At 38.8% G+C, this 16589-nt stretch overlaps 1 protein-coding gene across 8 annotated transcripts in view; it reads left to right on the top strand.

The window, feature by feature from the left end:
* The window catches only part of hnf4a (hepatocyte nuclear factor 4, alpha), a 113933-nt gene that overhangs the window by 74054 nt on the left and 23290 nt on the right, over positions 1–16589 (top strand). For all 8 annotated transcript variants that reach the window (XM_069883731.1, XM_069883737.1, XM_069883730.1 and 5 more), the window contains exons 2-3: positions 5937–6111; positions 11884–11978. In XM_069883731.1, the coding sequence (XP_069739832.1) occupies positions 5937–6111; positions 11884–11978 (270 nt within the window). The remainder of the gene's footprint in view (positions 1–5936; positions 6112–11883; positions 11979–16589) is intronic.

Genomic DNA, 16589 nt, shown 5'->3' with positions numbered 1-16589 from the left:
CCCATAATCATTAAAATTCATGAGGAACCAAATGATCTATATAGTTATATTCCTACTTTGCTAAAGTAAGCTTTTGGTTACTCATTCCAATTATAGAACCATAGAATGAAATCGAATTGTGACAGAGTATATAGATAAGTGTTTTGGAGATAAATTGGGAAAGGTTTATTAGTGTAGATCACATACAAACACTTTAAAACAGATCTTATTTAAAATACTGGAGCTATGCTCATGCTAGACATGTCAGGGCCTCAGAGCCTTTGCAAACGCTTTGGAGAGTGCCCAAGAGACTTCACTAATGGATTGTTGTTTACAAAAAGGCAACAGATGAAAGAACTTGTCGGAGCCGCCTTCGTCTGGAGGGGAACTTGCTGTTCTAAGAGTGTTATGTGGTTTTCCAAGCAGAGAGAGTCAAACAGGCATTCTCTCAGAGAGAGAGAGAGAGAGAGAGAGAGAGAGAGAGAGAGAGAGATACACACACAGAGATCAGTTCTACAATTTTACAGTCAGCAGGAGCAACTGGAACTGGAACAGGACAAGCTAGCAAGCTTGTGGAAAACCCCATTTGGAAGACAGCTTGTGAGTGCTTAGTTCAGCTTGGTCAAAGCCCTTGTGCAAGAGGAGAGGACTGGCTGTCTAATGTTTCACTTGGAATAAGAGAAAAAGAAAAGGCATTCTGTGGTGACCTGAAAGAAAGAGGTTATCATCTGGAGAACCCTGAGGGGGAAAGTTTCGTCAGCAAGACACTGAAGTGGCTAATGGAAGTAAATCAGTTGTGAGTGTCCTGAAACAACAAATCTCTCTCTGAAAACCAACAAGAACCTTCCTGAGTGGTAACCATTTACCTTTCAAGCACCAAAGCCTGGTAGACTTTATAAATGTTAAATTCTGTGCACAGTATAAGAATTGCCTGCAAATGAAAAGTGAGATTGGACTGTGAACCAAAGAACTTTTCTGAACTTACACACACATTACATACACTTGCGCTTAAAATTAGAAAGGGGTTAAGTTAGGTTAGTTAAGTCAATATTGACAAGTTAAAGTGTGGTTCTGTTTTCATATTTAAAGATAATTAAAAGCGACTTTTGTTTAAGTATTCATTTTTCTTGGTGAATATCTATTGCTGCTGGGTTTTGGGGTCCTCTGGGCTCATAACAATACAGTCCATCTGATTAATCATATCTGTCTGATACCTCCCATCAGTGTTCACTGGATAAACAGGGTGCACAGATGATAGTACAGGCAGTGCTGTCATTTAATCAGAAGTTAAAACAAAGCCCACTCTACCCCCTAAAAACAGAGATGATCCTATTATGGTAAAGAAGCCAATATAAATCTCTCAATAAACATCATTAAATTGATTACTTGGTCATTATTATATTTCAGTTTGTGGGAGTTTGCTATGTGAAACTGGCAATATGTTCCCATTTAAAATGTTAACTGCTCTTTAATAAATACTAAATTAACTGTCCATGGTCTCATGCACTGCCAGACAGAGACCACCTGCAAAATGGAAGAACACCTCACATTCTGTCTGGGCATCCGCCAACTGGGTAGCATTAACAGACAAGATACTATTTATTGTCTAAATAAAACAGAAATGTAATATTACACGAAATGGCCTTTAGTTTGCCATAAGGCAGACAAAGGTTTGCCATTAGCATTGCCTGGTGTTCCTTATGGCCCTCAGGGAAGGAGCAGCAAAAGAGAGTCCATGGATTTGCCTCCAGTTCTCCCGCACCCTCTGCAGCCACACAAGACTTCAATTCAGTTCAAACCATTGGCAACCTAAGCCCAGATACAAACGTCTGACACCATAAGGAATCGTTCAGCGTCGAGTCCTTCGGGAGCCCTCCTTGCCTTCAACATCCTCTCTAATCCTGGATCCGATACTTATTTCTCATAAGCCAGTCTACAGTAGCCCTTTGACCTTAAGTAACCAGCAGCCCACAGTCTGTGTGGGTTCTTTGCCCACAAGTCCCCAACAGCTTGCCACCTCTGTGGGTTCTTCAGCTGGAGAGCACCTCGCTGGTCCGCCACCATGGTCATCATCCTTGGGAGTTATATCTTCCATTTCTCCTTCTCAACATATAGTGTTCTCCCCATTACTGATGCCCTGCACCAGTCTTCTGCTCCCCCAGAGTCTGAAACCCCTCGAGGATGCTGCAAAACATGGGCACTGCCATCCATCTTGGACCCAGACCCTATACGCGAAGGATTTTAAATAAAACACCTTTAACAGGCCATTTAAAGCTTACGCAGAGCCATCAGCAGTTGGACTGGATGGTAGGACCATGAGAGGGAGTGCAGGGTCTCCACTCCCCAGTCTTCCCAGTTCCGCACCAGCAGTAGCAGTGCTGTTAGATTGCCCTCTCCAGTTTCCATAGCCCCCATCTATCCATAATTCTCCTTTCTCTTTCTCTCTCTCTCTCTCTCTCTCTCTCTCTCCCCCCCCCCCATCCTCCAGATCTGCATTCACAAAGCCACCTCCTCCTCCTCCAGTCAATTTTCACCTTTCCTCTCCTGTCCTATCCATAGCCAGTCATTACCTTTTGTCTATTGGTCTGTGCTCCACCCCTTGCCCTTTCCTCCTTACTCCCCAGCCTTTTAATTCAGCTTTTTAATCATTCCTCGAAGAGGACTCAGGCCTGAAACATCGGTTGTATATCTTTACCTCCTGTTGACATGTGAGACGTACTGAGTTCCTCCAGCATTTCTGTGTTTTCACTCCAATCACAGCATCTGCAGACATTCACGTTTCACTACATTAACTTTTAATCTTTTAAAATATTCTTATGTTGTGAAATGCATCTGGCAAAGGCACATCTTTTTTCCCCTTTCTTGCCTGTCACTCAGCTACATGAAAGAACTTCCAGTTTTCTTTGTCTCTTAATATAATGCAGCCTCTGCAACCATGGAGTCACTCTCATAAACATTCTCTGTGCACTGTCCATGGCTGTTGACATCCTTTCTTTCCTTTTCAATATTTTTATTGGTTTCGTCAAATAAATGTTCCAAAGGTACATAGCAATAAAATGTTAACCAATTTCATAAAGCAGTACAAATAGTACTGAGACCTATGTTACATTAAAAAGAAAGATAAAAAGAAGAACACTGGACTAAATATCTAATTATAAACATCCTTTCTAAGGTGTTTTGCTTAAATTTCAATACAAATGCTCCAGTTTAGTGCGTCTAACATCTCATAGGAGAAATGTGCCTTTGTACACCATGGCTATGATCATAAAGTCAAAGCTCCATACGTTTTCTCCATCGGATTTCCTGCCAAGTTTGTGTATGATTATCACCAGATGAAACACCTGTTCATTCTTAGAAATCGTAGCATTTATTTTCTATGGCCTCTCCTTGGTTTTCCCCTGCTAAACTGTATCACTGTTCATTATCACCTAGTATGTGTCTTCTCATTTCACCAGGTCTGTCTCTGTCCTCTTGGTCTGTTATTATTTTGTTATACTTTTGAATCTTCATCTGCAAATCCTGAAATTGTACCCAGTGTTCTAGAGTCCAAATCATCAAAAGCCACACTCTTAAACACCATTCCTTGACCTACACAATTACACTCTTCTCCTCAGCTAGAGAAGTAACTTTTCTCCCAAATTCTCTGCTTATTTTTTTACCCCCACTGAATTTAATATTCGTTGCCATTTCACCTCTAATCGTAAAGGCTACAATTATACTGTGATGTTAATCATGTGATACCACACCAATTTTTTTTATTTTTATCGTCTGAATACACAATATTATTGACACTTCCTTAATCAAAGTTCCATTCAAGTTGATCAAGCATCATTTGCCACACTATTGAATATGATCACTTATTAGTCTGTTTAATGTGATATTTACAACAATGGGAAGCTTATGACAGATGTTGCATTAGCACCACTCAGACTAACTATAGGGAAACTCGAATGCTTCCCTTTTCTAAGTGCTCAAGGGTGGAAGCATGTCTTCTTGAAAGGGAACAGCAAGTTTGAGTTGAGTCTCCCACTGTGGTGGCTTGGCATTTTACTGAATCAGTTCTCGAGACGATGACTGGAATCCAAAGTCAAAATCTGCGTATCTGAAGATTGATGGACTGCAAGATATTTTGCCTCCTGCTATCCACAATCAATCTTGGCAGAATATTCTGCTTGAATAACAGTAAGCCAATTTGCCGATATCCGCGGCAAACTTGAGTTTCCACATTGCTACCAATATGTTGGACACCTCCTGCTTGAAGTGCAACATCAGTCAAGGAACATGATATCATGTTAATGGAATTGGTGATCAACTCCATTCTTAAAAGGATAAGCTCCAAGCTCTGTCCAAAGCTCCTTTGCCACATTGCTGTTGAGTGTTCATGTTATTTAATAGTGATTGAAATTTCTGGCAAACTTGAAGTTTTTTTATCAATTTTTAAAGTTTACATTTCATTTTCTATGGCCTTCCCTAATGAATTCCTCATCTGTCTCAGCAGCAGAAGTTATATATGATGTACCCTCTTGTGCACTGATATTTCAGTCATCACTGCCCCTGTAGCAGCCACAAAGTACAGTAAAACCCCTGATAGTTGGAATTCAAGCAACTGGCAGCTTCAAGCCATCAAAATCACAGAAAATAAATAGGTAAAAAATACCCATTTAAAAGTGGCACACCTCACCATTAGTTCTCCAATCCATGCAATGTGCAATTACAAGCAACCAGAAAATTCACTTAACTGGCATCTACCAATCTCGTAGGGCCCAGATATCAGGAGTTGTACTGTACTCATGTCTGCAATCTCTCAATATTGAGGGTTCCATCTCAATGTTATCCTCTTTACTGTTCACATTAAAGCTGATGATTGTGAGAGCAAAATACAGTGAGAGCCATGCCTTGACAGTTCCTGCTTTCTTGCTGCTCCTCCATTGCCAATCTGGGACACTTTGCCAATCTGAAAAGAGCAAAGAATGAGAATAGAATTGTGGTGAATGAAATCAGGAGACTGTGAGAGCTGCATGTTAGACTCTGTGCAGCTTACAAGTTAGTAGTGATAATGAGATGAGGAGATGTGGGGTAAGATAAGAATGATTAGACCTGGGAAATTCTCTCATCGTCAGTTGACTCCATCCTACTGGGCTTCACTCATTATTAATTCAATTAAGTCCATCACTGTCTTCTCTAATGGGTTAGGATGCACAGGTGTGTCAATCCCACGGTGTTTGATTGTACATCCCTTTGTCCTGCAAGGGACAGGTAAATTGATGTGTCCGTGAGTGCAAAGCTAGAAGTTGATACAAGTGTGAAACTCATTGTAGGTGACAATGCAAATGCAAGAGATGAATGTTTGGCATGAATCCTGATTGAAAGAGATTCTTGGTAGATGCACGGGAGTGTGGTGAATTGAACTGGAGGCAATGGCAGTCAGATGCTATCACCATAGTTGACAAGTTATGGTGTTTTCAGGTGCATTGAGATCGACCCCATATGTGAGGTCATTCATATCCAGGCTTTGCTCTTGGCCTTGACCCACAAAACTGTGTACTCCTGATGAATGTCTGACCATCTCGTCTCCCACTCAATTGTGGCATTCGAAGAGAAGTCCCTGCCACCATTATGCCCGCTTCCTGTTAATCTCCCTCCCTGCCTGATAATCTGTTTTACCTCCACAAAGTAAAGTTAAAGATTTAAGTCCTGCAGTACAGTTGCTCACAGCATTGGTTTCTCATTGATACATTCAGCAAAAGAATGTTGCCGACTGAATGTGGAAATCAGTGACGAGGGCAAGCAGTACAAGGTTCGTGTGCAGCCTACATTGCAACTCACTGCACCATTCCAACACCACACGACAATTGCAATGACCACAACTGACTCGAGCACTCTCTCTGCTTTTCACTTGCAATTTTTTTGTTTTGCAACTGAACTCCCAATAAAGTCTCTGCTTCTGTTGTTCTTAGAGACATCACCAAGTGAAACTACCAACATGAATGTGTCCAACAGTCTTGGAGTCAGTGCTCTTTGTGCAATCTGTGGTGATCGAGCGACAGGAAAACATTATGGTGCTTCCAGCTGTGATGGCTGCAAAGGCTTCTTCAGACGAAGTGTCCGAAAAAATCACATGTATTCTTGCAGGTAAAGTATCTCAAACTAATTCACTAGGTTGCAAAATTATTTCCCATTAACCTGCACAAATGTCATAAAACCACATTGCGTTCAGGTAATTCACCACTTTGGCTTTACACCGAGTCTTTGCAACACATTAAATAAACACCTCACCATTACAAAAATAAAACTAGGAAAAGCTTTTGCTGTTCATACCTATTACACGTTATCTACTACACCTCCTTCCTGATCTTTCTGTATACAGTATACACATGAAGAGAGTATTGCACATAAATAGTATGACAGGAATTTTGGAGTTAATATCAAATATTTGAGTGACATGTTTTAAATAGAAAATGACAGACTAATATTTCTGGAAATTGCTCCTCTAAATGGAGATTCCATCTAGGCCCTCTCCTACCGGGTGGCATTAACATCGACTGCTCTGGTTTTTGCTAGCCTACTCCCCGTTCTCGCTCTCTTCCCCATCCCTCTGTCTCCTTTCCTCCAGGTCTGACCGCCCCCCCCCCCCCCACCTTCTCTCTCCATTTCACAGAGCCACACCCCTCTCCCCCAGCATTGTGTTCAGGCGACCGTCTACATTTTGCTTAAACCTTAATGAAGAGGTCAAACCCAAAATGTTGGTGATGTATCTTTGCTTATATGAAGTTGGACCTACAGAATTTCTCCAGCATTGTGTTTTTATTCAAACTAATATTTCTGTAGTATCTTTTCAATCGCAGGCCATCTGAGATGATTGCATACTTCTTGAAATGTAGCTACTGTTGAAATATAGGGATTGTAGAAACTAATACACAATTGTCTCCTGAAAACATCATTGCAATAATGTGGAATATAATATCAATGAGGTATAAATAATGTCAAGGTCACCTGCTTCTCCTCAAAACTGACAGAGAATCTTTTATAGGCTAGATTTAATATCTCATGTCATATTCAGCATGTATAACAATGTAGTATTTCCATACTTTTAAATTTAGTGCACACATTAAAGGGATAGTTACACTCATTATATTAGAACAAGATCATAATGGCAGTTTTATACATTGCACAATTATAATTTATTACAAAATAATTACTTAGTTCCCATGCATGGGAGAAGGATGGAAAGGCAGGTTATCTACAAGAAAAGTTTAAGGTCAACTTGATCAATTTATGCAGACAATGATAAGTCCAGCTATTGTCAGGTAGATATGGAATAGTGGGGACATTCTTTGTCGCATAAGTAAGATGGGGTACTAGTAGATGGTAAAGTTTCCTGGCTAAAATGATCTCTTCTCCTCTCCTACCTAGCCCCAATGTGTTCATTGCAACAACAATGAACATTAGGACAATAGTTCTCAATCTTTTTCTTTCCACTCACATACCACTTTAAGTATTCTCTATGCCATCGGTGCTCTGTGATTAGTAAGAGATTGCTTAAGGTGGTATGTGGATGGAAAGAAAAAGGTTGAAAACCCCTGTTTTAATCGTCCCTCATTGACTCGTTATGTGCACAGTTTCATAACTCCAAAGGAAATGGGCCAATGACAATTTTTCTCAAGCAAAATATTTCAGTAACAATTGGATCTGGAGCAGTGATTCTCAACCTTCCCTTCCCACTCATATACCACCTTAAGAAATCCCTTACTAATCACAGAGCACTGATGGGATAGGGATTACTTAAAGTGGGATGTGAGTGGAAAGAAAAAGGTTGAGAACCACTGCATTAGAGTAATTGTCTTTGCAGGCTTTCAGTAAGTTGTTATGGATCAAGAATGAGTCATAAATATTTTTGTGTGATTGCAGTTATTTTCACTCAGCTTTAGCTGAAAGAGAATGTTGAGGTGAAGTGAATCCAGGAGTATCTTGGTAAGGGAACGAAAAAAATAATCGCAAGGAAGACTTTTACAATAGAAATATATTGTATTTTACACGTCAGGAAAGAGGTCTAAGTGCCACAAGACTCCCACCACCAGGTTCAGGAACAGCTGCTCCCCACTCCATCATCAGACTCCTCAACAACAAACTCAATCAGGGGCTCATTTAAGGACTCTTACAAGCAATTTATTGATCTTTTAAATTCTCTCTGTATTGCACAGTCAATTTGTTTACATTGGTTATCTGTTTATAGTTCTTTATTTGTTTTCATTTATACGCTGTGGACAGTTTTTTTACATTTCTGCCTCGCCCACACGAAAAAGGAATCTCGGGGTTATATGTGATGTCATGTATGTACCCTGACAATAAATCTGAAATCTGAAATAATTTTACAAATTCCAAAATTCTTCAAGTACTTTGTGGAAAAGTAACCCAATGATCTTGTTAAGCTGGTAATTAAGTTGTATTGGAGTGGAGTGCTCCTTCTAAAGATTTTAGCAACAATTAGAGATATGTTTTATTCAATGTCTGTGTGTACGCTCTCCCTGTGTCGGTGTGGGTTTTCTCTGGGGGCTCTGGTTTCCTCCCACCGTTCAAAACATACCATGAATGGGGTATAAATTGGGTGGCACGGACTCATGGGCCGAAATGGCCTGTAGCTGTTCTGTATGTCTGAATTTTTTTAATTTGAAAATGTAGCATGAATTATTTCATTCAAAAGAACAATAGTTATAGGGAATTACTTTAAGCACATGAACATGAACAAATAGGAGCAAGCCTGCCCCACCAATCAATATGATCATGGCTGAACTATGCTGGCTTCCAGTCCTCTTCTGGGCCAGTACCCCATCCTCAATCTTTCAAATATTATCTATCTTCACCTAACTAAATCCAATGATCTGGCCTCCATTGCCTTCTGGGTCAGAGAATTTCACCGATTCACTCCCCTCTGAAAGAAGAAATTTCGATCCACCAGTCGCTTATTTTATAGTTATGGTCATGATGTGACTGCGACAAAGAACATTTTAACATCTGCGTGGCCAATTGTCATTAGGATCTTTACTGTTTGAATCAGGTCATCCTCCTTCTTTTCTAAACTCCGAAGAATACAAACCCGAATTATTTAGTCTCTCTTGATTGGACAACATTCTCATTCCTAAAATTACACTGGTGAATCTCCTCTGGACTGCCTCATGCAGTAGAACATCTGGATCCCTCTGAACTTCACTCATTTGCAGTCTCTACTTTTCGATAATAATCCAGCTTTTATGTCCTCTTATCAAAGTGCATGATCCAACATTTTCCCCCATTAAACACCATTTCAAGGTTTTCACCCGGTCACTCAATCTATCTGTATCTTATTGCAGAAGCACAATGTCCTGATCACAAAATGCCCTTCCACTTATTTTCCTATCATTGGAAATATTACATTTCATTCCCTCCTCCAAGTCAATAATCTGAATAGTGAAAGGGTTAACTGTGGGCCCAGAACTGATTCCTGGGGCATTCCACTAGTTACATCCCTTCAGCCTGAAGAGGACCAATTTATTTCAACTCTTTGTTTTTTTATGTGACAGCCAGATTTCAACCCTTGCTCACATATTCCCACCAATATCTCAGGCCATTAAGTTATGCACCAGCACCTTGTCAAATTCCTTTTTTTGAAAATCTAAATACATTACATCTCTAAGTCCCTCCATCAAATCTCTCTCTCACATCCTTAATGAGTTCATGCAACATGATTAAACGTGAGTTATCTTTCATAAAACCATGTTGACTAGGTTATTATGTTCAACTTCCCTAAATAATTTCTTCTTTGACTGACTTCCACTAATTAATAAAAGCCAAAGGACACATGGATGAATCAGGAGTTAAGGCATCTGAAACAGAATAAATTGCATACACACAAAAATGCCTAACTGAAGACATTTCTATTCACTGAAATGTAAATTGTCTTGGCTAAGATGAACATTGCATGACATCAATTAACCCAATCGCTCATAAAGGAGAAATAACCATAAAAGGGCTCCAATTTAAGAGAATGCTTGTGTTCAGATGTTTGTGATCTATGTGGAGCCACTATAGCATTTAGTACCAGCCAAAGATCGACACTTTTGTTGAGTTTCCACTGATAACATCTTTATGATATGTCTATGAAATATAACAGTAGATGATTTCAATAGTCAAACAATCTCCACTAAGACAACCAGGGATGATTTTTTTTAACAAAGATTTGTTCCAGTTTCAGAAAGATTCCGTCTACGATTTTCTTTCCTTCATGACCACTGTTAATGATTAGCACTAATTTTTATTCCATTACAATTATGCTTCAAGTTAGGAAAACAAGAATAGAATTCCATTTACCTGGCAAGGTTGGCACAGATCCATGCATGTAAAAGTTCATTTAGAATCTTTAGCACCAAAATATGCTGAAATACATATTTGCTTTAAAAAGTATAAGGCTATGAAGTTTGTAAAGTGGGCTAAATAGAGTATAACTATTTCAAAATGATATTGCATGCTTGTAATAAATAATTATGCTTCTCCTTTTGCTTTGGTAGTGTAAGAGTTCATATTTGTTTAACATTTGAAAACAGTAACATCGTTTCTGACTCTATAGTCCCAGGGTTGTTTCACTGCTAAGGGTACAAGATCATTTTTGAGTTGTACACAACTAACCTTATTTACATAGTAAGGCACAGTCTTTGCTAAGCAACTAATAAGATCACAGTACAATACTGGAGGCTGAGCAATAACTGACGAGGGTTAGACTTCATTATATTCAGAATGCATTGTTTCATTGTTCATGTATGTGTTCAATTTCCATTTGACTACGCAATTTTTGTTGGGTTTTGTCAATAAAGTGTTTGGTAATTGTATTCACTTATTGAGTCCAAGTGTCACAAACGTAATTGGGAAAATGTTTCAAATTAGCAACTGCAGCTTCCCTCACCAACTATGATCAAAAATTAAATGGTGCAAGATGAGGCTAACCGTTTTCAAGGGTTTAGAGATAGCGTATGGATGGTTTGAGAGGCTATATTAAAATGATTTTTCTTAAGTACATTGCATATTTATAGTTCCTTACAATTTGTTAACTCTATTCATGTTCCTTTTTCTTTGCACCAAGTACCTCATCTGGTTGACTGATAATTGTATCTATCTCTTAAAAATTTGCCTCCATCAATAGTCATATATCGCAGCCAAGTGCCGTGCCGACAGAGATAGGTAGAATATCTGATTATACAGGCTGAACTTAAAAGGATAAATGGCCCATTGTTTGTTGATTGAATAGTTCTGAGGATTGATGTTAATTGTCCACATATGATTCCCTTCCCTACACATCAAATCCAAAGATATTTAAATGTAACTTCCTCTCAAGAAATCAATTAGCACAATCGCAATCATAACATTTGAGTACAGAAAATAATAGTCTCAGTTTGAAAATGCATCCTGTAATTCATGAGAAGGTTTAAAAAAATCGAGTTTCTACAAATTAGGATAAGGTCTAGTTGAAAGATTTTAATTGGGTGCCACCTTAAATACAATTCTAATTGAAAATAATAGAATTATTTATTTGTAATGAGCAACTACTTATTTTAAATGCACAGAGAATGCTCAATCATTTAACAGCAATCAAAGTGCTGAGAATTTCACTGTTGTTCCTGTGACATAACATTTAAAGGCCAGGTAGCACTGAGGCTATGGTTTCATTTTAGTGAGGAAAATAAATCAGTGGGGCAATACAATGCTTCCACTCTACTTTGTTCTTGTTGTTTGGGGAGAGTTGTAGAAATATTCGTGATTTGTAGTAAGATGGTTTGGTGCCATGAACAAAACTCACTGCATCCACCTTCCTTTGTGTTGTGTTGTGTTGTGGATGACTGACAGTTAACCATGTGACTTTTTTGTGTTCTCTTCTAGATTTAACAGACAATGCATTGTAGACAAGGACAAACGAAACCAGTGTAGATACTGCAGATTAAAAAAATGTTTTCGTGCAGGGATGAAAAAGGAAGGTGAGAAACTTATATATATATTAAGCAAGGGGGGTTGTAAATGAGACATTTAAATTGCATAGGAATTTCATGAGTGTTAAAAGAAGATAGTCAGGGTGCTTTGTATTTGGGCAATTTCCTTAATTTGCTTGAATGCTAATTCAAAGGAGAAACTAGAATCAATAACACTTACAACTAATAGTAATTAGGTTTCAGAAGAAACAACCGGAAAGCGATGTCCTTACTAAGACTGGCCAGTTCACCACAGTAAGAGATGATTAAGGACTGAGTTCTCTGGTGAGATAATGCTTACACTGAAAGATCCAGTTAACTTTCCATCTGCAACATCCTGAGTGTGATGCAACATGTTAGAAAGGAGGGCAAATTTCAATGCATCACTCTAATAAAATTATATAATACGTGATTTATGACTTCAGGAGCATTGTGCCCAGTGAAGGTCCCAATACAATGCTTAAGATTTGAAATGAGGTTAAGGAAAGACAGGAGGTGTAAAGAATGTAATTTAGTTAACCGTGAATTCTTTTTTTTTAAAGACCAGTAGACACAGGAAATCCGAACTCTACTGAAGGCCAAATTATCCCCTTGGCCATAATTCAATATTTATTCCATAGAACTACCTACGTTCAACAGCGGACTATATCGTGATCAGCTGGTAGAGATGAAATTGTACGTATTAGAAATAATCCTGCATCTTTTTCCAACTGGTAGAACCTGGAAGAAAACTAAATCAGTGTCTGTCAAGGACTATCCACATCAATTTTCCATGAGACCGGCACACTGGCCAGAAACAACTTGGATTCCACTGAAAGCATGAATGTTAACAGAATTTGATAATTCCCATTTAAGTGCTATAAGGGGAAAACTGTAATCAGAAGCTTCCAAAGGAGAAATGGCACATATCTTGCCTTGAAGAAGGGCTCAGGCCCAATACACTGGTTGTATACAGTATCTTTACCTTCCCTGGATGCTGTGAAACCTGCTGAACTCCTCCATCATTTTTGTGTTTTTACATATGTTACTTCGATGTGTTTGGGAGTGTTAAGTCTGATGATTTCCTTCATTTTAAATCTTTGCTGTTGAAAATGCTCTTTAAATATTCCTTTGTTAAAATTCATAACTGTGTTGTCCTCCCTGCTTTAAAGTGTCCCTCGGTATAATGCTGCACAAGCCCATTCTTATTAACTGAACTCCTCCCCTCCCCTTCTTCCTTATCCACTAACTTCTTAATGTAGGTCCTTGCCTAATTTTTCCTCGTACTTGAGGAAGGGTTCAGGCCTGAAACGTCAACAATATATCTTTACCTCCAATAGATGCCACGAGATCTGCTGAGCTCCTCCTGTGTTCTGTGTTTTTATTACAATCACAGCATCTGCAGAATTTTGTCCATTACTCTTATTAACTCCCCTGCCTAACTTATTCTCCTATGGGGTGACCTGCTGACAAGATCAATATGGTTCATCACGTAGTCTTAGTGTTGCTGTACATGATTGTGTAATATGGCGAGCTCTCCACTGGCCACCGTGACAGAGGTGCACCAAAGAAAAGGTACAAGGACTGCCTAAAGAAATCTCTTGGTGCCTGCCCCATTGACCACCGCCAGTGGGCTGATATCGCCTCAAACCGTGCATCTTGGCGCCTCACAGTTTGGCGGGCAGCAACCTCCTTTGAAGAAGACCGCAGAGCCCACCTCACTGACAAAAGGCAAAGGAGGAAAAACCCAACACCCAACCCCAACCAACCAAATTTCCCCTGCAGCCGCTGCAACCGTGTCTGCCTGTCCCGCATCGGACTTGTCAGCCACAAACGAGCCTGCAGCTGACGTGGACTTTTACCCCCTCCATAAATCTTCGTCCGCGAAGCCAAGCCAAAGAAAAAGAAGAAAGAAGAAGACATGATATAGGTGTGGTCTGTACCTAACTTCTGTGCCATTATAGTCACCCAAGATATTTTTTGTTTCTTCTGGGGATTGAAGATGGAGTTTGCACGTCTTCAGAGAACAGGGGAAAATAGGCACCCAGCATTACCCTTTTACTGATGCCAAGCTTTCCGTTTGACTGCATTAAACCTAAGTACACAACCACAAGTGATTATGATGAAGATGTTAATGAGAGTTTATTGTCATATACTTAAGTACAATGATCAGATCTTTTCCCCCCATCAATAAGCCCTAATTTCTTCAAGCATCCCATATCCTCATCCATGGATAACTCCACTGCCTCTCTGAACCCTCTGAATTGATTTCTTCATCTTTTCCTTGCAATCATTCCAATGCCTTACCCCATCCCAATAATCTCCTCAAGATATCACATCTTCTACGCTTCTGACATACTTCTTCAAAATTGATGGCCTATCTCCTTTTCATCATGCTCCAACTTTCTGAAATTTACAACCTGAATTCCTATGCTAAACAACATTTACAACATAAATCGCAGAATAATGTACTTTCATTCTTTTCTCGATGTCCAAGCTTCTCATCGTTGATAGGCTACGTGGCCATTTTATTATGAACTCCATCGTACAGCTCAGTCTCTTCTTGCAATGTTTTAAAATATCTACTCAGCTGCAGGACGCAGATATTGCTGAAATTGCTGTTATTTATTGTCCATTCCTAATTGCCCCTGAACTGGGAAGGAAGTTAAGTCGAGCACATTAGTGTATCTGGAGTCCCATTAAGACCAACCAATGTAAGGACTTCAGATTTCCTTGCCTGGGCTTTTATTTAACTACTCATTTCCTCATTTGCCAGGGTGGGATTCAAAGTCCTGCTGCTGGTTCAGTGATGGATTTTAATTAAATCATGTGTTTATTGTGGTGTACGACTCCAGGTGCTCTATATTGACCATTTCAAATGATATTGATTAATAGAAAGAAGTTATCCTCACAGGAAAGATCACCCAGGCTTCTTCTTCACCTGTTTTCAGTGATTACATTCTCAAGTTTGTCATTCTCCATATCTACAGGCGAGGACTTCTGTATCTAGAGAAATAAACAAATCCTCAGGCCACTGTCTTTGTATTCACCATACTACGTGGTATTCTTCCACATTCTTTCTCTCCAATCTCTTTAGTTTCACTACCCTTTGTCCCCATTTTATGCAGTCTTGGTTGCTGAGCAAGTCATTGCCTCTTCATTGAATGCTATGTCTGAATCATTGCATGTAACATGTATTCATATATTCAAATCAGATTCTTGAGTTTAGTTTTAGCCATGTCTGTAGTTGTGACACAAAAAGTCTCTGCTACTGCCTGTAGAATATGTAGATTTTGCAAGAGATGTCTCCTGTCCATGAGATAATGAATCACTACCCAATTCTCTAGCTGGGCACATGGTTGGTCTTGTATTGGACTCTTCTTCCAGATTGTATACCTATTACTGATGTTTCCCCCAATCCTTCAAGCTGTGTTATTGTTTAATAGTTGGCACAACATTATGGCAAAGTAAGGTAGATATCTAGTGTGAGATTGAATCATCCCCAGAGATCATTAATGTTGACAGATCTGGCACCGATGATCACCTAATTTTTCTATTTAATTGAAAGCAGGTTTTTTTTCCATTTTCTCATAGTTTATTTTAAAGCTTGTTTTGCTGAGTTCTTCTAAAAACTCCCTAAAATAACTGAATATTGCAATTAGATACCATCCTGATTGTGCAAATAATGCTGAGACTTGAATATTTTTGGTGATGATGTTACCTTATACTGTAGCTTAGCATCTGAGTGCAACTCCTTGGAGGCATTAATTCTGTCAAACTGGGCATAGGAATAAGGCAGATTTATTTATTCAATGATGATGTCATCCCTTCAAATTATACACATATGAAACTTGTGAGTTTAGGCAGAGGTTTTTTTTCTAGCCTATTAAAAGTTGCTTTATATCTCCAGAGAAAATACATTCTTATCTAATTTGGAATAGAATTGTCAAAGGCATCGCTTAATGATTCTGTGATTCTTTCAGTCATTCTTTTTATTGCTCCAGTTTGTCTTGGTCTTTTTCTGCCTGGACTTCTTAGCATCAAAGGTATTAGAATAGATTCGCAATGCATTTAAATGGCATTTGATTTTGTGTCAATGCCAGTATGAAACATCAAACATTTTGTTCCAGAAGATTCTTCAAATCTGGCTCTGATGTATATTTGCTTAATACATGTTTTTAATCCATCCTCCAGTTTTAGTCCAAGCTCAACCCAGCAGCCTGACCTTGTTTACATAATCAGTAGTTAAGTCTTTTGCCCATGTTGGAGGATAGTACATTCCATTTGTCCTAATATCCCCAAAACCTCACCAGAATATGATTTTATTGAATGTATTTATTCCTAAATATTTCCTCACAAAACTCCTTTTCTCATGGATTTCTTCCCATTTTAGATGAATCCTTAGCTGTGCTAAGTCACAATAATATCTTGATTACACTGGACAACAATTTTTTTCAAAAGATTTTGTTCGTTATTAAAAAAAAATTGGGGGTTATGATAGAGACATCTTTAAGCTGAACACAAAAAATGATTTCAGATTTGCTGTATCACATAGGAAGTTGGAGAAACATTAAATTAACTTTTATTAAATTTATTTTTTTTATCTCATAATGATGCTGACACATTGTATTAGTTCAACTG

This window comes from Narcine bancroftii, chromosome 6 (assembly GCF_036971445.1).
Source record: "Narcine bancroftii isolate sNarBan1 chromosome 6, sNarBan1.hap1, whole genome shotgun sequence".
Taxonomy (NCBI): domain Eukaryota; kingdom Metazoa; phylum Chordata; class Chondrichthyes; order Torpediniformes; family Narcinidae; genus Narcine; species Narcine bancroftii.
This window is presented reverse-complemented; position numbering and strand designations above follow the sequence as displayed.